Here is a 26525-nt window from a genome sequence, read left to right as displayed (position 1 = left end):
AAATAATAAAATGATTTGACCGAAGCCACCGTACATAACTCATGAACATGTAGAAAAAGAAAAAAGGCGTAGGAATTTTGTTTAGTGCCCAATTCATTGTCTGATTTGATTGTTGAAATGACGTGGCAATGGAATCACACAAGGCCACCAACCATTCCACAGGCAAACCGAGTTCCATAACACCAATACCACACGATCACCCTAATCTACACACGCGCTCTCAACGGTCACACTTGTGTCCACCATACTCGTCCATGACATATCAATTCGTATCAATTCTAGTGCTCTGGTCCGCTCCATAACAATTCAATAAAAAGGTCATTTGTTACTTTCTAAGATTAAAAGATTATTATTTAATTATAAAATAATTTATTATATATATATATATATATATATTAATTACTGCAATCTTTTTAATTAATAATAATTATATTTAATCTTATTAATTAGTTATTTTCTAATATTATTAAAATAATAATAAAAATAAAAATAACACATTAATAATAATTTTTATATGTAAAAATTAAAAAGTAATTATTTATACTCTCTAACTTTTGTGCAAATATATGAATTGCTCTATTATATTAAATCTTTTTTATGTCTTTATTTTTTATCTAAAATTAATATAGTAAAAAATTAAATTAATAAATAAAATTACAATTTAATATTTAAATTTATTAACGAACATTAAAATGGTTTAAAATTAGATTTTTTATCAACTTTGTATAAAATTTTCAATTTTAGCATAATTTAATTGTAATATCTTCAAAATAGTAGTAAAATAAATATTATTAACTATAAATATGTAGTTTACTTAATAATTCAATTGAAATAATACACTAATCCAATAATATTTCTTTAAATATAAGTATTTTCAAGAATTAAATTATGCTAGAAATTAAAATAAATAAAAATAATAATTAATTAATTTTATAAAATATTAAAATTGATTCGTTTTAAAATTATTTATTATGCCCACTAAAATTAACAATTTCACTAATATGATAAAAAATAATTTTATATTTAGTAAAAGTTGAAAGAATAAATTATAATTTTATATTTAATTTCACCAACTTTTGATTTTAGATTTAAAAAGTGAATAGTTAATTTTATAAAATTATAAGGTATTTTAAAAATAACACATATAACAACAATATTGACTAAAAATGAAGATAAATAATAATTATTCAAAAAGTAAATATAGAGCTTGCCATGCTCCATATATTTCATGAAGTGGAGATGAAAATATCAAAGCTTCGTGCCATCGTCGTTTTTAATTCGATCGCTGAATTATATAAATTTTTTTCAAAAATGGTTTGATTTTCAATTTTGATTTTTCAAAATTTCTATTATAATAATTTAGTTCAGTTTTCTATAAAAAATTAAAAAAAATCAAATTTATTAATTGAAAGAAGACTTTATGTAAAAATATAGAATATAATTTAAAAAAAATAAGACATAATATTTTAAAAGTTATTTTTTAATTTTTAAATTTGGAAAGAAGGAATGCCACTCTTAATTACATTATTAACTTGTCCAGAGGATTTAATTACATTATTAAGTTTTTGATTTTCCATCTTTAAACCATTGAGCCGAAATACGATCAGACCGAATCAAACCTATTGATTTTCCATCTTTAAACCATTAAAAATCGGCTCACCCTCTCCTTTACGATTTAATTTTGGTTCTGTACTTAAATTAATTTTGGTTGAGTCGAGCCGAGCCTATTGTCGATGGCACCAAATATTTGTAGTTCGATCTTTTAATAGATAATGAGTTTACAAATATATTATGTTGAAAAAGAAAGTGTATAAATATATGAAAACTGCATGAACAAGGATATGTATATTAGCTAAAACCATCCATTTCTTCAACGGCCTCCTTTGTCTCCTCCAATTAAAAGTCTCTCTTTTTATTGTTTTCTTTATCTTTCTCAGTTGCAACTCTTTTTGGGTTTTCTTTCTTGAATATAATTTGTTACTATTAGTGGCATTAATCTCTCCCTCCCTCTCTTGTTTTCATCTCTTTATTAATTGTAAGACTTTCTGGGTTTTTTTTTTTTTTTTTCCCAAGATAAAAAGCTTTGGTTTTTCTAGTTATCAGTTTTGCTAAAGATCAGTGCCCCTAATTAATGGAGTGGAAGAGTTGTATAAGTGGGTTTAGAGAGCTAAGGCCTTTGGTTCACTTGCTTTTGCCATTGTCTGTTCATTGGGTTGCTGAGCAAATGACTGTTTCTGTTCTTGTTGATGTTGTTACTGCTGCTTTGTGTCCTGGACAGTCTACCTGTGCTCAGGCTATTTATATCAGTGGTCTTCAACAAGTGGTAATTTAAATTGCTTGTTCTGATATGAGTTGTTTGCTTTTCTATTTTGTTCCTTTTGTTTCTGTTTGTATGGAGAGAAAATAAAATAAATTAGAAGTTGACTTTTGGGTTGGTTTGTTGTGGGCTATTTTTATAATTCATATGGTTGGTTGTTTGATTTTTGTTAGTAAACAGGAAATAAGAAATGGGATTTTTTAAACTTAGGCAATGACTTTACTATCTGTAGACTAAATTTTTGTAATTTGAGAAATTTTGGACTCTTGGTTTAGAATATAATTGAAAAGGTTCTCTTTGCTTAGGATGTTATCTTTTTAAATTTCCTTTTTTTTCTGGCAAAACAGAAACTTATAAGTAAGAGGAAACGGAAAGAAAGAATTCATTTTTGGTATTAGGCTAAGCCTAGTACTTCATATCTAGAGTTTGCAATCAAAGTTCTTCGTTTTTGTTTATGTGGCACTGGCATGTAGTTTCTGATCCTTAAGGTGTTAAAGACAGTGTTGCCTTAAAATTTTCATATTATAAATCTCTCTCTCTCTCTCTCTCTCTCTCTCTCTCTCTCTCTCTCTCTCTCCGTTGAATTTGATAGAGTTGAAGGTCTCCTGAATTTTCTCCAAAAATTCTCATTCATGTTATGTGTTAAGCTCCTGGAGTTATTGTTATGTAGTTCATTATTTTGCCCCCACTTTTGTTCTTTTCCTTCTTTTTTTGGATGTTTCTATACATAACCTCTTAAACTTCATATTTCTTAGTAGAAGGTAAGGGTCACATTCCGTCCTGAGTCAACAGCTTGTTCTGATTTGATAGAAGGATTTAAAAAACATATATATATATATTCTAAATTTTTCCATTTGGAAGTTAGTGCTATGAAAGAAGTGGATCGTGCCACATGGGTATTATCTTCATTTGATTGCCCTTCATGTATATGAGTTGATGTTGACTTCATGAGAGTGAAAAGCTGAATTTAGTTTAATTTTCAATCAGAATCATTGTTGATAAGCATTCAAATTATTAATATGTTTTCTCTGTGTAAGAGAACTATAAACTGGTCTATGTTTTGACTTCTATAACTATGGATATAGGCACACTTTATTTTGTGCATATTAAGTGTGCATTATTCATAATCCCTTTTGATCCATTTACTGGGTATTTGGGTTACACAGCAAGGTAATCTATATCAAGCATCCAAAAGATTTCGATTTATTTAGTTGCTTTATTTCTTAAACATGTGCCCTGGTAAAAAGATTTTCATTGCCTCTTTTGATGGTGAAGTCTTTTTGTGAAAGATTTAGCCATTTAGGGAAGCATATCCTAGTTCCTAGAAATGAGTTTCAGGATTTGATTCTGTGAGCTTGTGTTTCTCAGATGACAGAGTTGTTGTATGCTAGCATCTTTTGTTAGATCTTTGAGCTTAATGAATTATTAAGAATAGAGACATTTGATTTTGTTGTAATGTGGGCCATATGTAATATAGCACTAAAGATGAAGAGCACAGACTCTATCAGAACATGCATGTGGCCCAATGTTGATACATTAAGGTGAGAAAAATAAAATGACCATACTCCTACCTATGGTATATGCGCATTCCGACTTTGTTTTTCTTTTATATTTGATATATGACATAGACAAGTTACATCACTTTTGAGGCTGACTCTTAAATGCTCATGTGAGTGCAATTGTAAGAGTTTTTCTTATAATTGAACTTGCATTGTGAATGTTTATCTTTTTGTTTTTCTTTTGGTTTTATGATATGTTCTTGAATCTTGTTTCAGTTTATTCCCATGCCAGCATTCCTTGACCAAAATTAATAATCACTGCAATGCTGGTTGAGTGAATGAGATAGTTATATGTAACAGAGGAAGACAGAAAAAAGCAGCCATACTAGGATGTTCATAAAGGTAGTAAAGTAAAGAATTGATAAATGATACATGGAGAATATGGCATTGTAACTTTAATATTAATTAGCTGCTATATATTGAGGTTTATAAAATATTCAACTTTAATCTACATCTTGTTTTCTTGAATCAAAAGCTTAGGTATGTAACTTTTTGTTTGTAGGTAGTTGGAATTTTCAAGATGGTTGTATTACCACTCCTAGGACAGCTTGCAGATGAGTATGGGCGTAAACCATTTCTCCTACTTACTGTATCTACATCCATATTCCCTTTTGGTATGTTCCAGAGAGCATTTTAAGTCAGGAATAAAGAATCAATCAAATTTTTATATGTAAGGTTAATGTCAGTAACATACTTGAGGATCCAAGTTTAGAATTAGACATAAATGATACCTCTTCTTTCTTTGTTTTACTCTTAAGGCTAACCGCCTTGAGTTTGTGAAATAAAATTCTGAAGTTTAATTACTGACATTATACGATTTTCTTAGCCTTTTAATAATGAAAACGTATCCTCATTTTTTTATATATCTAATATCCTATTTGAAGTGAATTAGTGTTGCAATTGACTGAGTGCTAGAGATTTTCAACTTTCTTGTTTTCTTGTTTCAGCTTTACTTGCCTATGACCAGTCCAGAGGATTCGTGTATGCCTACTATGTGCTTCGTACAATTTCTTATATTCTAAGTCAAGGAAGCATTTTCTGCATATCTGTTGCCTATGCTGTAAGAACTAATCCCCTTCGATAAGAAGACATGGATAGAGAATGTTGGCATATTAAATTTCCTTTCTTTTGGTAGGCAGATTTTGTCCAAGAAGACAAGCGGGCTGCAGTTTTTAGCTGGATGACTGGTCTCTTTTCGGCTTCTCATGTCTTAGGAAATATATTGGCACGCTTTCTTCCTGAGAAATACATTTTTCTGGTATGTTGGCCTCTTTCTAATTTCTCTTTTGCTGTGATTTGGGTTTTGTGTTATGGTGATTTATCCAAAAATTTATTAGCTTTGTACTGGCTGAAAATCTTATTTCAGGTTTCAATTGCTCTCTTGATTTTTGGTCCAATTTATATGCAATTCTTTCTGGTTGAGACAGTTGAACGAGCTCAAAGGAAGGACCAGAACTCTACCTTCTTAACTAAAATCATTAAGGTTTTCCACACACGGTATAAATCAATGAGAGATGCTGCAATAATAGTCTTTAGCAGGTACTTAGTGCCATATAAATCTTCAGAACCCACCATTTCTCAATCATGCTCTTTGCTGTATTGAGTTATTGTAACATGAATTAGCCTTCTCAATCTTTTTTCATTCTTTTAATTTTTTTTTTTTTTGCAAATATTCTATTTATATGGTCTGACTGAGATCTATCTTACTTTTTAGTCCTACACTTAGAGGCATTTCTTTTGTTTCATTCTTTTATGAGTTGGGAATGTCTGGCATCAACGCTGTCTTGTTGGTAAGTTTCTTCTCCTTAACCTTTTCCTTTTCATGCCAAATCTGATTAACCTTTCTCATCACTGACGTATCCTTAGTAATCCGTTATCAAAGCCAGTTTGCTTGATGATAATAGGACAATGTACATTGCTCTTGATTAATGACATCTCATGCCTTAAAAATGTTCCCTTCTCTTTCTTTGTCTTGTCCATTATTTTTTTTTATCAAACAAGGTTCTTTTCAGGATAATATGAGCTTCAAATAGAAGATCATATTGTACATTTTTTTTTTATCTAAATTCCATTTGCCTAGCTAATCACCATGGCCATAAGTGAGGAAGGGATTTTGTGAAGGAGACACATCTTACAGCCGGAGATAGTAATTGTTGAGACAACTTTAGCCTATGCGTTTCCATTCTAGGAATCAAAATATGGGAAGGGAATGAGAATCATATAGGCATTATATTAAGATCTCATTCTAATTTATATTTGCAATAATGAAGCATATCATAATGGTCATTTTAATATATTTTTGAATAAAAATTATGTCATTTACACAAATAAAAGTTGGTCAAGCACAAAATATCATAAAAAAGGAAAGTGTTCCAAATAACAAAGTAGGGTCATGTTCTGGGATTTCTATTTTGATTCCGTTTCTCATTTGATGCTTCATACATGGGCTAGATATCCTAAAAACTAGCTCTAAGGAAAAGGGTGGCCAATTCACATATATACACTACAGTAGCCTAGTAACTTAAGATGTGGGACAAATATAACTTCTAATACCTCCCCTCATACTTAGTGTGACATGCAAATATGTTGGGTTTTAAAACCATCATAGCAGACAAAACTCAGGCTCTAATACCATTTAAAATGATTCGGATTTAGATCACATGAAATATTTTCGCTTTGCTCTCTATCGGCCTTATGGTTTTGTCCCTTTAGTGGATTCAAAAACTTTATAGGAGATCACCTATCTTGAAATTCCCTTAAGTCTGACATGTTTAACTTTGGAGTTTCTCTAATTTCTAAGTCAAACTACCAAAAAGCACCTCATATTATTATTTCCAACTCTTTACATATATATACTATTAGCAATTCTTTGCAGATTTTGATGTGCAATTCGATTCATTTATGCACTCCTACATCTATCAGAGGGGTCCGACTCTCATACCATATGAACTTCTCATAGGCCTAAGTATCATATAATTAGAATAAAGTAGAGTAAGAGAAGAGTGTGGATAGATTTACAATTAAGAGTAATTTGGGTTTAACTATTAACATGACTTAAATCATGTTAAGGTTTGCCCTTACATTCATCGGACCGTTTCTCTAGGCCAAGCTGTTACATGCTCACTAGCTTTTGCCTGGTTCTTCCTCGAACCACATATCTATTGAATGTGTCCTGCTCCCATACCATGTGAACTTATCTTATAGGCCCAAGTATCGTACAATTAAGATAGAGCAGAATATGAGAACAGAGTGGATGGGCTAACAATTAAGAGTAATTTGGGTCTAACTATTAGTATGATTTAAGTGAAGTTAATAAGTTTGACTTATATTATAAATTCTTTTAGGGATAATCGCAAACATCAATAATTCCCCCTCAAATGCACATACACTTGAAAGTTACAAGTATCAAGATACACGTTCCATGGGTATTGATAACATGATAAATGGGTTTTGGTAGAACTCATGCTTAAAGTTAGCTCTAAGGAAAGAGAGTGCCCGATCCACACATATATATATATATATCATAGCAGTCGAGTGACTAGCGATGTGGGATATTTTCTGTTGAATCAAACAAGAGATATATTCATACTCTTGTCCAACTCTCTTTGTTCTCTCATTTTAAAGCCATTGATCATGTTATTGAAGGAACTTGGAAGTAAGGATGTCTGTTATTATGTTGATGTTAATGGTTCCAGAGTGCTAATTGTAATTTGTAAAGTGATGTTTGTGCAGCAGAATTCTTTTTTCTTTTCTGTTCATCAAGTTAAATTTTATGACTGCCATATTACTGCCTTTGCAGTTCTATCTCAAGTCAGTGTTTGGGTTTAACAAAAACCAATATTCAGAAATTCTACTTATGGTGGGAATCGGTGAAATATTTTCTCAGGTATGTTTCTTTTTTTTTTTTTTAGTTTTATTTTTCCAATGTGGAGCTTGTCTGATTTGTTTTATTTCCTCAACCCAACCCCCCACCTATCTTGAAAAAAATTGCATGTGAACTTGCAAATTGTAACATATATTACTTTGATATTAAGTTCATCTTCATTTGTGTTCTTAACTTTTATAGTATCATTTTCATATTATAGTTTGATCTTACACAACTTTTTGCCCTAACACATGTTTCATATGTGATTTGCTTCTAGATTTTATTGCTTCCTCTTGTTAATCCATTGGTTGGGGAGAAAGTCATACTATGTCTTGCCTTGCTCGCATCAATTGCTTATGTATGTTACTTTTTTTAACACTCTTCAAGAAATCTGACTCAAATTAACAAAAATTCAAACAAAAATGAAAAAAGAATTAACATTAGTCTTTGTCAACAGGCATTCTTCTACGGATTGGCATGGGCATCTTGGGTACGCACTTGCATAGACTTTTTCTGATAGTAATTTTTTTTTATAGCATTTACTGAAAATGCTTAAAGGGGAGATTCCAATGAGATTTCATCAAGATTAGCAATCCTTTTTCTGTTATCATGATTTGTTAATGCAAAGTAGCAAAGCTGAAATATGCATTAGTTGGAAAAGATGTAAGTGCTCTTTGCGGTATGTGAATGGCAAAATTTTTTTCAAAAGATATGCAAAAAGAATTTCTTTTTTGCTACAAGTACTAGTACTCAGGAAAATGAACCTTTTAGGGCAATGTTCAGCCTAAGGCACTAATATCTTGATTGGAATAAGAATAAGAAATTTTATGTAAAATTCCTTATTTTCAATTGCAGGTCCCTTACTTGAGTGCATCATTTGGAGCCATTTTTGTCCTTGTAACACCTTCTGTAAGTATAATGCCTTGACTAATTCTTTCTTTCATCTCTGCAAACTGTAATATATATAATATATATAATATATATATATATGAATGCTGAGACATAAAAGACTTTTGACATATATACTTATTTTGACAGATATGCTGATGTGTGATTTTTATATTTTCTTGAATTATTATTTTTTTAGTTGAATTATTTTATTTATAGATTAACTAAAATGATCTAAAAATAATGATTCTAATCCTAAAAGTAGAATGTTAACTAATAAGTTACTTTCTTAATTAAACAATGAGTTTTAGTCTTAAAAAGATATTAATTATATCCTTAGTATTAGATTATATAAATATAATTAATAATTTAACATAGTTTTTTCATCTTATATGACATAGTGTTAATTATATCTTTCATTGCATTATTATTATGTGTATTTAATTTAGTATTAGTTAAATTTTATATATAAATTCTTCTAAAATAAGAGTTCAATTTAAATTTTACGAATTGAAAATATTTAAAATCAAAATAATTGCACGACGTGCAGACAAACAACTAATGATTTTTAATTACTGATTATATTCAAACTTAAGTGATTATTGGTTTATGCTCTGAACACTTTTGATGTGCAGACTTATGCTATTATTTCCAAGGCGTCGAGCTCAATGAATCAGGTTCATAACACTAGGATTCTTAGTATTATAATTTTAGCTATTTTACTTTTTTATTTGGATAATTGGATTCGTACAAACATCTCTTTTATTTTCCTTATTTCTCGCATTCAAGCAAGAAATTTAAAACTTGACATGTGAACTTTAATACTATCAGGATAGGCCTGCAGACTTGGCTTTGATATTGGTGGCAATGATTTACTGCAAAGTTTACTTGCAATTAGTCCTAGGATATCCATTTAGTGATTTTGTAGAAAGATATAGGTTAATGTAGTCAAATTTGCTACAATTGAACAGGATTTTGATCAAATTAAGCTGTTTGGATTTCTTAATCTGGACTCAAGTTAGGATTAGGCCTGTTTTCTGCTTTCTCTCACCTTGTAAATCTCTTCTATATCGCATGATTTATCTCCATTTCAGGGAAAAGCACAAGGATTTGTTGCTGGTGTACAGTCAATAGCAAGTTTGTTATCTCCTCTTGCAATGAGTCCATTAACTTGTGAGTTGCCAATATTTTTGCCCTTTCTTTCTCTAGTATCATAAGAATTTCTCCTTTTATTTTCTTTCGCTAATTTGGTTGAGTTCTTCTATCAAGCATGGTTCCTATCGAGCAATGCCCCTTTTGATTGCAAAGGTTTCAGCATCATAGTTGCTTCTCTATGTATGGTAAGCCCTTCCATCACTCTCACTCTTGAGTCTTGTGCACGTGCATGTGCACTCCGGTTCCATTCTCAATCAATCAATCATTTAATCATAAATTGCTTTATTTTGTTAGATGGTTGCTTTCTGCTACGCTTGCATGCTTAAACCGGAGCAAGAAACAAAGAACTTGGAGGAAGACATTGAAGCACCACTTATAACTGACAATTAATTGGGTATTAAACCTATCAATCTTTTAAGGCGAACAATGTAAATTATCCATTGAGTTGTTTGATGGATGTATTGGTTTTATGGAAAATGTTATTTTTTCTGTGCAATAAAGTTATTCAGATGAGCATGCTTTGCCCTAAATTTTAAAGATCCTTCTTTGGCACCTCAATGGTAAAAGTTTGGAAATTTTTGCAAGCAAATCTCAGTGGAGCGGAAAGGGCTTATGAGAATGTTAGAGTTGTCTTAGTACCTTGAATATTCTACTGTATAGCTCATTTAGTATTTTTTCCCTGTATTCTATTATGTAAAGCATATAAACAATGACAGAAAAATCAAATTTCAATTCTTTTCCTGTTCACTTCTCACAATTTCTTTCCTTTTCTCTTTTCCTTGCACCATTAGATTGCAAGATTTTATGACTTTCTGGGGAAAAAAGGGTAGAAAACTTTAGGTAAAGACAGGAAGGGGAAACAATGGTGAAACAAATGAATGGTAGAGAGACTAGACGTTTCTCTACTCTTGATTCACTGGCTTAAAATGGAGAAAGTAGATATAAAACAACCTTGTCTTACTCGGTAAATACAAAAGAAACTGGACAAAAACTTGAAAAGAACATTACACTTTAGTTAGCCTTATTGGTATACCTAATAAAAATATTTTGGCAGAAGGAACAATTAACAAAGAGAGTACTAAACATGAACACAATCTGTAATTATAGAAAATCCAGAATAGTGAAAATGACAATTGGGTTAGTTTGATTAACATTTGTCCTTTTCTTTTTATAAAAAAAAAAAAAAAAAAATTTGGTTCTTCTACGTTTTCTGCATGTCACAATAACGACACTGTATTTGTATGATGACAACAGAAACAATTAAATCTCTTGAATCATCAACCACCAGTCAACACACATCGCTTTCTTTCTTTATCTCCTTTGATCCAACTATAGTCTCTCTTCTGTTATTTTCTTTTTTTTTTTTAAATTTTCAACTGCAAGTCTTTCTTGGGTTACTTGGAAGATTATTGTTTTTAAGCTTACACTGTCAATTGGCTATGGATTGGAGGAGCTGTACTAGTGGACTTAGAGAGCTGAGGCCATTGCTTCACTTGCTTTTGCCACTATCTGTTCATTGGGTTGCTGAAGAAATGACACTTTCAGTTCTTGTTGATGTTATTACTGATGCTTTATGCCCTGGGGATTCTACTTGCTCTCAGGCTATTTATCTCAGTGGTCTCCAACAAACTGTAAGATGCTGAGTTTTCTTTCTTTCTTTCTTTCTTTTTTTAATTAGTTTAACCTCAGTTTAATACTTTTGTTTGTTTGGCTGCTGAGAAAATAAAATAAAAGGAAAGAAAAGTGGGTTTCTTGATTTTGTTTATTTGCTTCCTAAACTCATTTGGTTGGTCTTCTCTTTTTGGCTGGCTATGAAAACGGAGGAAGGGGCAAGTTATGCTTCATTAAAATTCATCTCACTGTTTTTGATAGAAGTGTTCATTTGTAATTTGATATGCATTTCCATTTTGCATTTGCAGTTCAGGTTGATTCTAGTTTGTATATAATGTTTTTAATTATAATGAAGACTCAACATTATTGATTTCTGCATCAGCCATTCCCTGATACTTTGAAGAGATCATCTTGACTTTAATTACTTGAAAAAAGGTGTGACCTACAGGCATCAAATGTAGTCCATTAATATCCTTAGCATAATTAGGATTTTAAGTTGGATCAGTGACCTGGCTGAATGCTCAATAATGGGACTTATAATCATTATTTCGTCTTCAAGTGGTGGAGCATGCAAGTTGTAGAACAGAATCCCAATGACTTTCTTTGCTAAGATGGTAAAACAAAATATAAAGGCGTAGTCTTTGCCAAATATTTCTGTTATGTACTGGTTGCATCTTTACTGTTGATGCATGATGATTGACTGATACAAGTTGAATCACTTCTGAAGGTGCACCCTTGCACCGGTTGTTTTCTTTTCATTGTGCGTGTCCATGTTTTGAAGCACTTGATGTTATATAGTAGCATTTTATCTCTATGGTCTTTTGTAGCTTTATTACTTGGTACTTGTTAGTTAGAATTCTTCTATTCAGTAGCAGCTCTACTAAGACTGAGATAGCCAATTATGATACTTGATTAAGTAGAGAATATGCCCTGTTTATGATTTTGAAACCATAATACTCATAACCATATTCGGTTTATAGGTCATTATTTAAATATTCAACAATTCCATGTTTTTCCTGTCTTGTGAAGCAAGGGTTAGGCCAATCTTATTGTTTGTAGGTGGTTGGAATTTTCAAGATGGTGGTTCTACCACTCTTAGGCCAACTTGCAGATGAGCATGGGCGTAAACCATTTCTCCTTCTTACTATATCCACATCCATAATTCCTTTCGGTATGTTTCTGATGAACACCCTTGTCAGAATTTGAATTTCATTGTTATAGCATGTAAGTGCTCTGAATTTTTTTTCCCTATATTGTGGATATAAAAGTGGAGCATGCAAAATAACAATTGTCTGAAAATTAAGACAAACAACCACATATTCACCATGGTCCAGTGGAGGAGATTGCCATTTCTAAAACATGCTTTAGAAGCTAATTACTCAAATTTAACAGTGTATTTGGTGGCCAAGGAAAATGAAAGAACAGAAGAACTATCCATGTATACCAATTTCAGGGCTAATGCAAATAATGAAAAAAAACATGCTTTTTCTTACTTCTTTTATTTTTTATTTTGTTTTGAGTGAGCCTTAATACTTCTGGATAGAGAAACAAAAATTCTATAATTTCTTTCACTGTGTAGATATGCAACTTGAACCTTTTCTTTTAAATAATGAAAAAGGCTTTATTGTTTTTTTTCTTTTTCTTTTTCAGCTGTACTTGTCTGGAATCAATCTAAAGGATTTGTGTATGCCTACTATGTGCTTCATACGATTTCATATATTCTAAGTCAAGGAAGCATTTTCTGCATTGCTGTCGCCTATGCTGTAAGAAATACTTTCCTCTGATAAGAAGTCATTGATAGAGAATGTAAGGGATTAAGTATCCCTTCCTCTGGTAGGCAGATTTTGTCAAAGAAGGCAAGAGGGTTGCAGCATTTAGTTGGATCACCGGCCTCTTTTCTGCTTCTCATCTCTTAGGAAATGTCCTAGCACGTCTTCTTCCTGAGAAATATATATTTATGGTATGTAGGTTCTGGGAATTCATGGTCATATTTTCTATTACAGTGGTTGATCTGTTCTTTTTTTCACTGTCCTTAATTTCCTATCGCAGTGGTTATCTGCAGTATCATTATTACTTCAACTATGATTAATCATTTTGTTTCAGGTTTCAGTTGCTCTCTTGATATGTTGCCCACTGTATATGCAATTCTTTCTAGTTGAGACAATTCAACCAGCTCAAAGAAGGGACCAAGATTCAACCTTCTTGACTAAGACCATCAAGGTTTTGCACACACGATATAAATCAATGAAGGATGCTGCAACAATTGTCTTTAGCAGGTTTGCTGTTAAGAGAAAATATATTCTTAAATACATACCATTTTCTCCAGGATGATCTGCAGTATGACTTTCTTTTTGTCCATAAAACATGACACTTGTATTTCATGTAATTTTCTTTTGGCAAGAATCTTTATTTGGGCTGCCTGCTAAGGAGTTTTTATATTAATGTTCAGCCACACGCTCAGAGGCATTTCTTTTGTTTCCTTCTTCTATGAGTTGGGAATGTCTGGCATCAGCACTGTCTTATTTGTAAGTTCCCTATTAATCTTCTTAAACCAAGTTTTATTCATCACTGATCATCATCAGACCACTGATTTGGACTGCCTTAGAAGCTGAAACACTGAAATAAGGGTTGCCCTCTGCAGCAGAGAATGTAATTATAAGCTGAGAGACATTAGTATTAAGCAGACAAGGAATGTATATGCTATGAAAATGTCCATGGAAGAAATGCAAATGTTCCATTTCTTTCCGTCATTATCCTCCTTTTCTTTTTCCTTTAATCCTCTCATAAGAAATAATTGAAAAGGATTAAGCAAGAAAATTAAGTTATTGTCAAAGTTATGCCTTCTAAGGGAGTGTGAATCCAAGGACTTCTACTGATTGACTAAATGGTCACTATTCTAATTGTAAATACTGATGTTATGTGCTGCAGATTGAATTTTATTTCTACTCGAGTTAAAATTCCTGGCACTCTTTCCTGTGTCATACAAAAAAGAAAAAACATTTTCTGACTAGTTTTTAAATGCCTATGCAGTATTATCTAAAGGCAGCATTTGGTTTCAGCAAAAATCAATATTCAGAAATTCTGTCCATGGTGGAAATTGGAGAAATATTTTCTCAGGTATGCTTTTGGTTCGTGAAGGTAACATGTTCTGCTATTTCCTTGACAAAACTGAAAGAGTTAATGTGGTTAAGACTGAATCTTGTAGTTCCCCCATGCAAGTAGCTTAAAGTGAAATGTATTAGAAACTTGTAAACCAAGTGTTTTACATTCTTTTTTCTTGGGGTCTATTGTTTCTCATACTATGCTTGCATAATTATCGATTTGAAAAGCTGCAGATGTTATTGCTTTCATACTGGAGTGGACTTTACATCATTGCTAGTTAGGTGATTTCATTTTAATATTAAGTCTAGTATCAAGTTCATCTTTGATTGACTTCTTAATATTAAAATAATAATAACACATATAAATAGTCCTGTTTGCAATCTATTTGAACTCTCACCTCTTTGGCCTAACATATGCTTTGTTATGTGACATGCTTCTAGATTTTGGTGCTTCCTCTTATCAACCCTTTGGTTGGGGAGAAAGTGATACTATGTATAGGATTACTTGCATCGATTGCTTATGTAAGTTGTTTTCCTTTCCAAAAATGAATTATAAGTAAAAGTAAACAAGAAAGTTATACGAAAAAAATTCTCTTCTCTGTGCAGGCTCTACTATATGGCTTAGCATGGGCACCTTGGGTATGCACTATCTACTTCATTATATGTAGTAAAATCATTCTGTAGAGTTTACAAAAAAGTCACTGGAAATTACAGGTGGCTTACTTAAGTGCCTCGTTTGGAGCCATTGATGTTCTTGTGAAGCCTTCTGTAAGTGTGCCATCTTTATATCAGTCAAATTTATGGAATGCTTAATTGCCACTGGTTTTTATGTGCTAGATTTCTTCTTGTGCAGACTTATGCTATTATTTCCAAAGCATCAAGCTCAACAAATCAGGTTTGCAAAACTATCAGTCTCCAAGCTATAATTTAGAGTTTTTCTATAATTGATTGGGGTTTCCATAATTTCATCCTTTTACCGGCGTGAGCTAGAAATAAATTTCTCAAGTCGCATATGATATTGCCTAATAGTTCACTGGATTCTATTAGTGCAGAACTCTTCTTTAAATTATGTCTACTTTTGGAAAAAAATAGATGTTGAAAATGTTGTTAGTTCTAATAGTTGTATTCTGTGGCAGATTTAACTTGCACTTGGCTTAATACAGTTACTGCAAATGCACTGGCAACTTCCTTGGGATTGTACTTAATGATGTTACAGGAAACTGTTGGTCCAAAATAAATTCATGCAAGCTAGATCAGCTTTATGGGTCTATTGATATGCATTTTGAACATTTCTGCCATGTCAAGCATCTTGTTTCGTACATGATTTGTCTCAGTTAATTAAATCTTCAACTTATTCAATCACAGGGAAAGGCACAGGGATTTGTTGCTGGTGTGCAAGCAATAGCAAGTCTGTTATCCCCACTTGCAACGAGTCCATTAACTTGTGAGTTGTTGATGCTAGCTAAATACCCTTCTCTTTGTCTAGTTGTAGAACAATTTCAGGAATTTTCACTTATGGATGTCAATTGCTAAATCAGCATGGTTCCTGTCTAGCAATGCTCCTTTCAACTGCAAAGGTTTCAGCATTATAGTTGCATCTCTTTGCATGGTAAGCCCTTGCAAACCGTCTTCTCTTCCATAGTCTTTCTCTCAATTAATCATGAACTTCTTGATGTTCTTAGATGGTTGCTTTATGTTATGCTTTCCTGCTTAAACGGGAGCAACACTCAATCCAGGAGGAAGACATTGAAGCACCAATTTTGACCTGACAACTAACTTTCAGCTTAGTTTTGTTATTCTTGAGGGAAATTATGCAAAGATGTTATGATCCTGCAAGTCATAGATTTGCAATGTTTAGCCTATGCAATTTTAGCTCTCAAAGTTTTTTCTCTATGAGCCTAATTTGCCTGTTAATGAATATCAGCTTATCAAGGGTAGTGTTAATATTTATCTTATGACAGATAATTACTGGAGATCCTATGTTAAGTTTTCCATGGTCCAAGAAGGTCCAAATTGAATTAAATTGCTCAAATGAAATTACTTTGGGGTTTTATAAAATTAAAAATGGGTCTTCATAAATTGATTTGGATTTGGATATGTATATCTCATTTACATCTAGTTTGGTGCACTCATTATGCAAGGAAAAGAAAGATTTGTACAAGAGGGAGGAAAATAAAAGAAAAAAAATGTTAAATTTACTTGTTTGGAATGTCTATTTTGATGATTGAAAAAAATAATCGACAATCATATATAAAAAAGTATAGCTCTTACTTTTTTTTAGAATAAAGGACAATTAACTTTTCTCTTAAAAATAGATGGTTTAATTTCCTCTATTTTCTCTTCCATTCAAAAGAAATTTTAGAATTTTATTGTTTGAACAAGAAAAATTTTAAAATTGATTATACCATCTATTTCGAACATTTTCTAGTCCGTCCTTTTTTCTATACTTATTTAAACATGCAAATACAAAAGTCAAACAATTTCTAGTTTCATTTTCCTTCAACTTTTTAAAATTTTATTTATAAATTCAAAATTTATATATTTGATTGAAATGAAAGTTTGTAAAACTCTAATTTATCAAATTAATGAACTTTTCTGTTATTAAACTAAATTAGAATTTTAAATAAATTCATGCTAGTAAGTCAATTTGTTCATAAGACTAAATATCTTTTTCCATAATATTTTATTTAATTTTTTCATTTCATATTTTCTAGTTTATAGATTCCTTAATTATAATTTATTTCAAAATAATATTAATTTATTTAAATTAAATTATATAATTATTATTTAACATATAAAATTTATGAATTCATTCGTAAATGAATTTTATTTAAATTCGTTTATAAAGGAAGTTTAAACCAAATATAATGGAAGTAATATGTGATTTAGTATCTTTAGTTTGATGCCTTAAAATAGAAGGTTTGAAATTCTGAAGTGTTGATACGTAATAAATAAATAAATATATATATATATATATCTAAAGGTAATATAGTCATATTATATAAAATTTAAATAAAAAAGTATATGTGGCTTTAATAAGAATTAAATTAGAATTTATTATGATATTAAATACTAATCAAATAAAATAATATTATTAAATACTTATTACAATAAAATAATAGCTAAATTAGTAACTACACAATACCACTAATTTACTATATATCTATTATAATTTTTATTATTTATTTCATGACTATTAATTTTAAGATTATTAAAATAAAATAATAATATTAAGTATTTATTAAAATAAAATAATAACTAAATAAAATTGTTTTCTTATAATATTAGTATCTTTGTAATTAAAAAGAAAGATTTATATCATAATTTTATCAACAATTGTCATTAGCATAAGCATATTACTAGTTGTTAAATATAGATGACCCAATAGCTAGTTGGTATTGTTGAAAAATATAATCCCATGTGAAAAAAGCATGATAATATAAAATCAAGTTAAAGTGCATATAAAAAAGAGGCATTATGATGTACATAGTTTAACACATATTTGCTTGCATATTATTATGTATTTTCTTAGCAATTATTATGCTTTTATTCCAAGATCACCCGTGTTTTGTGTTCTTCTACATTTCAGGAGAATTTATAGGTCCATCATGAGTGTTTGAGTAATTTTAGATCAATACATGCGAAAACGGACGGAAATTCATCAAAATTGGACAAGGGCTCGCATTTCAAACATTGAGCACGGCCTAGGTCAAGGCCGTGCTGATTAGCACGGCCTAGACTTTGGCCGTGCTCAGCCCACTAGCCTTTGATCCTCAAATGTGGTGTTTTGGCATGGTTTTCGAGGCTATCACGGCCTCCAGCACGGCTCATGGTGGCTGAGCACCGGCGAGGGCACGATCAGGGAGAAGAGGCTGATTTTTTGGGACTCGGAGGTCCAAAGATGTTGCCCGGCAGTGTGTGAGCACGACCAAAGACAGCCACCATAAATATTTATATAAGCAAAATTGAGTTCTTTTGTAGGGGATTCGATTTTCTGACTTGATTTCACATATACATGCATAAAGCCATCTTTTCCTAGACTTCAATACTCGACTTTAGGAGACTATTTCATTTATGGAAGGAAGGATTACATTAGTTTTAACATCCAATTGTTGATCAAGAGGAGATTTGAAGGCATTCAAGAGGCAATTTAGGGTTCATCAATCAAATTTAGGGATTTTGAGCTGTTCATCCAATTCGAAGGAAATGGTGTATCTATTTCATTTTCTTTATTCTTTCATTGTTATTGAATTCCTAATTGTTTTAGACATGAATATGTGTAGCTAGATCGATTATACCTATTGGGATTTTCTTACTATGTTGGCTTAGTACAAAATTGTTGGATTGTTTGAGTTCCTTTTTGTATTCTTCTTGCTTTCAGTATTAATAAGATATCCATTATTCATGAGACGTTGTGAATTGTGTTCCTTAGATTGCTCTATGTAATTGAGAAATTCATTAAGTAATTAAAATTTTGAATAGCAAGAACTGGTTAATGATCACTTAGAGATAAAGGTAATTGGTTAGCCGGATTAAGAATTAACAAAGCTTAATAGAGGCGGATTAAAGCTTAATGCTAACTTAATAATCAATCGTTAGGAAGAGATTCCAACTTTAGGTTCTTAGGTTTAGGAATTCGGTTATCTCGAGAGGGAGACCGAATTTAGTTAAGAATTCATCCACGAGTAGCATAATTGGATTCATCAATCTGTTATCTTTTGTTTGATTGCCAACTAGTTTAGGTTCCCTTTAGGTTTGCATTTCTTGTCTTGATTGTTTCATTCATTTATTCATTCTTGCATCTCATTTAGAACTCAGTTTCTAGTTATTAGCAAATTTAGAATTCATCCATCATATATTTTAGGTTAGATAACAAAGAACGAAGTAGTAACTCTGAATTTTCACTTTTTCGAAAATACGATCTTGATACTCGCCATTAGTACTAGACTGCATCGATAGGTTCACTGCCTTAGATTGTAGCTACATAAATAGCCTATTATATTACATAAAATATTATTTTTTTTCCTTAAAATTATATCTTTTATATTATAACTTTTTTATATATTTATACAGTACCTCTATTTCAATTTTACGTTCTTTTATCTCTTTTTATTTCTTTTTTACTATCACCAACTCATTTTTTTCCTCCTTTCCTCTTTCTCATTTACTATTTTTCTTTCTCAATTTCCTCTTTGTGTTTCTTTATCTCTTCAAATATTTGAATTCATCTAAAATATTGCTTACATTTTGTCTATAGATGCCACATGTCAAGTATACCTTACTAATTTCATAAGCAAATTCCAAAATGTCCTGTATTTTGATTGCATACATCACAACACATTAGATACGGGGATTTAAACTAGAGGGATTTATCCATGATTTTCAGTGTAATATCTATGTATTTTCCTTGAAATGACAGATTGATCCTAGTTTTCGTGCTGCACTTTTAGCAAAAGGGAAGCTGGAGGAAGAGCAGTTGATGCACTATTGTCTCTCTTAGAAATGGCAAACTTACTATAGCCCACTATGCCAAACTATTAATGAAATTAAGTGTGCATCAGCGTAGAAGAAGTGTTTAGAGAGAGAGAAAGATGGGGCAAGTGTAAAGAAAGCGAGAGGGAAGAGATATCTTGGGTTGAAATCATTTTTCTTAAAGCTTGTTATTTTAGATTTTGTATTATGATGAATGTATTTCAAGTGTTTGATAAAATTAAACAATTATGAGAACTACTAAGAAGAAAGAAAAGTGGTGATGATGTGAAGGAAGATAGTGATTAACAATTTGGTTAATATAATTAGACTTTCTTTGCAACTTAATTTCAGAAGATGTTCTTAGACTTAATGGTCAGCTAGCTAGCAGTTTCTCGAGCTTTTTTAGACAAAAGCTTTAAAACACATATACGTGGTACATGCTTATCATTGTACCCACATTCATTCACTTAGCCTGAATTATAATTACCCTACATTGTAATTGGTATACTTGATACATGTTTTAACACAGTGGAAGAGTAAGTTAGTTTCTTCACATCTCATCTATTTAACTAAAGAAAATTTGCCCACCATGCATGCAAACTCTGAGTAACATTTATCTAGTTTTTTAAATGCATTCCTTTGCAGTTAAAGATATCATAAGTACAAATTACATAATGTTGATCAAAATGCTTTATTTTAGTACAAGTTAGATGATAGTGTTATTATTTAGCTTTTACTTATCCGTTACATAATCCCGATGACGAAACTTGAATAAGTACAGTGGAGTGAGCTTTGAGGTAAGAAGGAAAAGACTCTAAAGAACAACAAAGGAGACTCGAAAGCTCTAGAATGGATTTATGAAACCCTAAAATTGAGACTATAAAACTCTATAACCCTGACTAAAGCCTTAGATTCTAAGTAAGACCTTAAAACCCCAAAAAATCCTAAACCGAGACAAGTAAAATCCTAAAGTCTTGGAAACCACCTTGTGCCACATGGACTAAGGCTTAAAGCATGTTGGCTAAGCCAAGCCTACGTGGGTTTAATGAGGACCTGCATAGGCTAAGCCTTGAGCTAAGCCCACACAGGCTATGCTATGCTCGCGTGGGATAAGGCTACTAAGCCTGTACGGAGTAAGGCTAAGCCCACATGGACTTTTGCTTAGCCCACATGTGCTAAAGGCCTAGAACGCAATTATAATGGAAATGTGAATTTAGGAGGCATATTCCCTCCTAGGGATGCGTGGCACCATCTGCCTCACTCAAAAAAAACCCAAAGTTAAATCCTTGACCCTTAAATAACATCAACCAATCAAAATTAAACTTCTAAAAACCCTAATATTTCCATATATAATCATCTCTTTCTCATTCAAAAAATCCTAGAGCTAAAAATTTGAAGGGACACTCTTTAACCTAAAAAGAAAAAGGGCTGAATTAGTTTCCTTCTCTTGAGGAGACACTAAGGTCTTTTCTTCTATCTTCTTCATACATCCATACACTTAAACACCACCTCTAATCATACCCACTAACAAAAACCCCATTTACCTCACTCATTATCCTAAAACCCGTTCAAAATCACCTTTAATAAGGGATTCCAGCACTAGTAACTTAAGAAGAACACTTATCAATCCTCCTTTAGCTTCTAAACATCCATCTCTCATTTTCCTTTAATTAAAATTCAAACACCCTAATCCTCTTTTTCCACTTATATTTTCTTTTATTGCAGGGTTATTTTCTTCTCATCTAGAGACTATTAGAGTGTTTTTTTAGTGTCTTGAGAGCCTAAGCAAGCCCTTTGCCACTTAAAATCACTTTTTTCCTTGATTCATCAAAAGGTATCACCCCGAGGGCCAAAACTCTGGATTAAACCTGTTTTAACTACATATTGGTTGTATTTCATCATATTTTATGTTTGCGTTAAATTGAAAATAGTGTTTTACAGAAGCTCCAAGCTTTGGGGTAAGGCTTAGCCCACGTGGGCTTTCACTTAGCCCATGCAGGGTAAGCTCACACAAGCTTAACTGCTTTAGTTTTGTTTTTTTTATTTATTTATTAACTTTCGATTTGTTTTAGAAGTCTTTGTGTATTAGATGAGCATGTTGAGTTTCTATTTGATGGATTTAAATATTGGTTTAGCATTATTTAATACATTTGATTAGGTTGGAAGGTTGATATATGCTTTAATAATGAGATATGTTTAGCTGTTTGTTAAGATCTAATTAATAGGTGGTTTAGGTATAATGGGCTTAATAAATTTTATGTCATTATGATTTTATATCACATACTTAAAGTTGTTATTTCTCAAGAGGATAAAATGTGATATCTCGTGTGTTTTAGGATTTAAATATATTTTGCATGATTAATGTGTTAACTACAGTTAATAGCGTGTGTATGCCTAATTAGATGTTTTATTTTTCATTTATCTTCCTTAGGATATATTTAATATGATTAGTTTTATTTGATTGATTTCTCTTTATTAAACATGATTGTTGTCCCTTAGCACTAAGAAGGAGGGTTGAATTGGTAACCTTAAATTGCGGAAGTTAATAGTTTTAGGTAAAAACACAAGAGACTAAGAAAGATTAAGGATGATTTAAGGAGAGTAAGAGTTAGAGATGATGGCATAAAGGTTTATAGGGGTTCGGGAACAATCATTGCTACATTCACTCCTCAAGATCACATTTGAGTATTCCACTATAACTTATAAGATCACAACCTTTAGGTTTTACAAGTTCACCCAACAACTTGGTGTTTTCAAGATTCACACCAAACCTCTTCTCTTAGTGAACTAATCTCTCACTAAGTCCCTTAACCCTTGAGTATTAATAGTTACTCAACAATCAATTTCTTGTGTTTTTAATGCCTAGGCTTACACAACAATCCTTTAGAGTTTTGTTGAACAAGAGTTTCAACTTAATACACTTTACAAAGAAAGAAATTCAGTGTAGAAAGTTGAAAAATGAATTTGCAAGAGCTTTAGTATATTTAGATCACACACTTACTTGTAGAGTCTTAAAGAGGGGTGTTTATATACATACCAACCTCTTAGAGATGTTACAATGGGTCCAAAACTCATTAATTGTAAAGATTGATAACTTGGCAAAAATTGCCTAAGGTCTTGAAAAGCGACCTCGTGCTTTTTGAAAAGAGACATTGGGGCTTTAACAACTCTAAACATGTGGCTCTGATGGGATGGCTGATATCTCAACGGCTACTGACATTGTATTTATTAGGAAAACTACCCCCGCAACATAATAGCACCATTGCACTTGCCTTGTCTGCGCCTAGAAGCATCCTTGCGCTTCTGATCGCGCTATTGTCCGCCATTTTTAATCTCAAGCTCAAATATAAAGCACCCTCGCACCTTTAAAGCGCCCTCGCGCTTCTTGAAGCTTTGACACTTTGACTACTAGATGTCACAATGCAATTGGCAAGATGTCAGGTGGACTTTTCAATGTGTTATAAAATTTTGGTCAATGCGAAATGCGCCCCCGCTCTCTAGAAGCGCCTTTGCGCTTTTTAGGTCTTTTTACAAGACTTCTTTAAGCTTAACAAATGCTTGGTTTTTTATTAGTTCCTTTAGTGTTCTGTCATATAGATACTAAAGCATATGATTAACAATGTTCAATTTGGGTGTTAAGATCAAAATGGAGATCAATTGCACCTTAGGTTAACAATCTCCCTCTTTTTAATTTTGACAACCAAATTGGTTAGAAATTCAAAGTTGATTAAGTATAAATGCAATCGAATAGTTAATAACTAACATTCAAGAGTCTAAGGAACAATTCACTAAAAGATTTAATAATTTACTACTCCCCCTCAATGTTTACATCTCCCCCCTTAGTTTTATAACTAAGTCATACTTTTAATTTTATTTTTTGTAAACACTTTAAGCATACTTCTCCCCCATAAGCATATTTCTCCATTTTAGGGATTATTTTACTTCTCCCTAGTCATTTATGTCTCCCCCAAATTCCTAAATAGTCAAATTAAGCATACTTAATCTTTGTAATCAATTTAAGCTATTTCTCCCCTTTATCAAAATTAAAAAGTAAAACAAAAAAGGTAAATTGTAAAAGAATAGAACAGAAAAGAAATAAAATAAGATTTCATTAAATGGAAATGCTTTACATATGTGATCAATAGGGATGTATGCATACATAAGAAAATGAAAAGAGAAAAACAAAAGGAAATTAAAGAATATGAGAAATTAATCTTCTTTTTCTTCTTCATCCTCTTCTTCTTCTTCCTCTTTTAGAACCATAAGCTTTTTGCCTTTCCCACTAGCACTAGTTTGAGGAGGTGGAATTGGTGCGTCTTCTTCTTCTTCTTCTTCTTCTTCTTCCTCCCAATCATCCACATGGCAATGAGAAATCTACTGGATTTTTGAATTTTCATAGAATACGCATGTAAGTGGTGGAGGTAATTCCAAGTCCTCTCCATTTTCTTTAGCAGCTTTTCCTCAAAAGAGAGAGAGGGTTGTCCTTAGAATGAGGAAGGGGTAGGCTCACTTGACATCCTATGATCTTCCTTCCTCTTCTTTCTATCGTCTACATGCTCTCCTCTAAGAAGGAAGAATTCCCCATCAATCTCTAATTTAGGCCCAAGTCTTATAACCTTGGCATGCTTAAGAAAGGCTAAACCTAACAAGAGAGGTGAGATAGAAGGGGTAAGAAAGGTTTTGTTTAGAGGAGTGAGGTTTTGAAGGTGTTTGGCAATTTTGGTGATATATGAGGAGACAAGAATGACACCCTTTTATGTATAGCTAAGATGAAGAAGATGGTTAAGAAAAAATTTAGAAGTAAGAATGCGCTTACCATGGATCATAGTATAGAGGAAAAGAAGATCCTTTTATGGTACTTTTTCAACCCCATTGTCCCTTGAATGTTAGTAGCAATCATCCTATGCACTACCCAATGTGTTAAGGATTTGAGGTCTTTGGAAAGTGAGTCTTTAGAATGGGTTTCTTTGGTGGATATTTGCCTCCAAAATTGAGAAAAGGACAAAGACATTTCTACTAGGTTTTCAATGATGGAAAGATGGCTTCTTGAGAATGAAAGGTAGAAGAGAATTGGGTTCTAGAAAGATTCATTTTCTCCACAAAGAGTCGAAACTCTATCCCATAATAATCATCCCCATCTCCCTTTTTGTTAATCACTAAGGTGGGAAGGAATTCCTTATTGAGGTTCTCAAATCTTAGTTATGTGATTTGGGGTAGGAAGAAGTCTCTAAGCCCTACATTTTCGAGAAGTGTGTTTACCTCTTGAGACATGCCAAGCTTGATGAGGACTTCTTCATCAAAGAACTTACTTGGTTAAGTTTCTTTTTTTTTTCTATGGTAATATAATTGATCCTTGCTTCATCACTTACACCCTTCATTCTTTTAATGATTGATCTTGAGGAAGAAGAGGCTCTTTCAATTGTCTTTCTTAGACCTATACTAGTCTTGAAAAAGTAGAAGAGAGTTTTGGAAAGTTTTGAAGTAGAAAAGAAGGATTTTTGAAAGCTAGAATATGAATATGTGCGAAAGTGATGCAATTGTATGAAATATAACTTTTATATCCTTAAGGGAGGTTAAAAAACGGCTAGTTTGACATTAAAACTCATTTTGAAAAATATTGCACTAGCTAGTTTTTTTACTGAAATGGAGGAAAAGCGCAGGTGCGCTTGAGAAGCGCGATCACGCTTTTGAAAAATTGGTCATAACTGCTATAATTTCAGGAAACTACGGTCGCACTGAGGAATTGCGAGCACATTTTAAGGTCATTTCTAAATTTTCATATGGACCTATAAAGCACGAGCACGCTTTTTGCAATTTTTGAGCAAAAATACAAAAAATGCTTTGAGCATGCATCATTCAAATTGGTCACATGATTTAATGTATGAGTATTGAGATGCACAAAGATTGAAAGTGATCAAGTGCTAAGTTAGTTTCAATATTCAAATTTGTAGAAAAATAAAAAAACGCACAAGTACAAGCATCACAAACCGAAAGCATAAACAATTAGTACAACATTGAAATTTTTTCTATGCTAAAGTACTTCCATCCATCATTCCTAGTTCTCTTTTTATGAAATTTAATCTTTCCTCTTTTAGGGGCTTGGTGAAAATGTCAGCTAGTTGCATATTTGTGTCAATATACTCTAGCATTACATTACCATTTTGAATATGATCTCTCAAAAAATAGTGTCTAATATCTATGTGCTTACTCCTGGAGTGTTGAATAGGATTTTTTAGAAAGTTTTATAGTAATAGTGTTGTCACACTTAATAGAAATGTGATCAACCTCTCCGCTATAATCTCTTAATTATTGCATCATCTAGAGGATTTGAGCACAACAATATCCTGTCGCCACATATTCGGCTTCCGCGGTGGAGAAAGCAACAAAGACTTGTTTCTTACTAAACCAAGATACTAAGCATTCACCTAGAAGATGATAAGTTTCGAAGGTGCTCTTTATATCTAATAAATTACCGGCATAATCGGCATCCGAAGAACCTATTATATTAAAGGATGTTTCCCTAGGATACCAAAGTCCTAAGTTCAAAGTCCCGCAAA

General features: G+C 32.0%; 2 protein-coding genes across 4 annotated transcripts; both read left to right on the top strand.

Moving 5' to 3' along the window:
* Positions 1-1712: 1712 nt before the first annotated feature.
* LOC8285655 (hippocampus abundant transcript-like protein 1) lies at positions 1713-10531 on the top strand. 3 transcript variants are annotated; one of them, XM_048375740.1, is made up of 15 exons: positions 2190-2323; positions 4093-4218; positions 4379-4490; positions 4824-4936; positions 5012-5134; positions 5243-5415; positions 5591-5666; positions 7676-7762; positions 8019-8099; positions 8199-8231; positions 8597-8650; positions 9265-9306; positions 9724-9802; positions 9899-9969; positions 10079-10531. In XM_048375740.1, the coding sequence occupies exons 2-15, from the start codon at positions 4207-4209 to the stop codon at positions 10172-10174; spliced, it is 1152 nt and encodes a 383-aa protein (XP_048231697.1). In that variant the 5' UTR covers positions 2190-2323; positions 4093-4206; the 3' UTR covers positions 10175-10531. The 3 variants fall into 3 exon arrangements, with proteins under 3 accessions (XP_048231696.1, XP_002524989.1, XP_048231697.1); XM_002524943.4 differs by lacking the exon at positions 4093-4218 and having other exon boundaries at positions 1718-2323; XM_048375739.1 differs by lacking the exons at positions 4093-4218; positions 8019-8099; positions 8199-8231 and having other exon boundaries at positions 1713-2323.
* Positions 10532-10658: 127 nt separating this feature from the next.
* On the top strand, positions 10659-16482 carry LOC8285654 (hippocampus abundant transcript-like protein 1). The gene is made up of 14 exons (XM_015722837.3): positions 10659-11415; positions 12455-12566; positions 13046-13158; positions 13233-13355; positions 13499-13671; positions 13845-13920; positions 14426-14512; positions 14938-15018; positions 15103-15135; positions 15211-15264; positions 15350-15391; positions 15862-15940; positions 16035-16105; positions 16179-16482. The coding sequence occupies exons 1-14, from the start codon at positions 11026-11028 to the stop codon at positions 16263-16265; spliced, it is 1521 nt and encodes a 506-aa protein (XP_015578323.2). The 5' UTR covers positions 10659-11025; the 3' UTR covers positions 16266-16482.
* Positions 16483-26525: the final 10043 nt, after the last annotated feature.

The sequence above is a fragment of the Ricinus communis genome, chromosome 6, assembly GCF_019578655.1.
Source record: "Ricinus communis isolate WT05 ecotype wild-type chromosome 6, ASM1957865v1, whole genome shotgun sequence".
Taxonomy (NCBI): Eukaryota; Viridiplantae; Streptophyta; class Magnoliopsida; order Malpighiales; family Euphorbiaceae; genus Ricinus; species Ricinus communis.
Note: the sequence above shows the minus strand (reverse complement) of the source record. Positions and strands in the feature narration are given on the sequence as shown.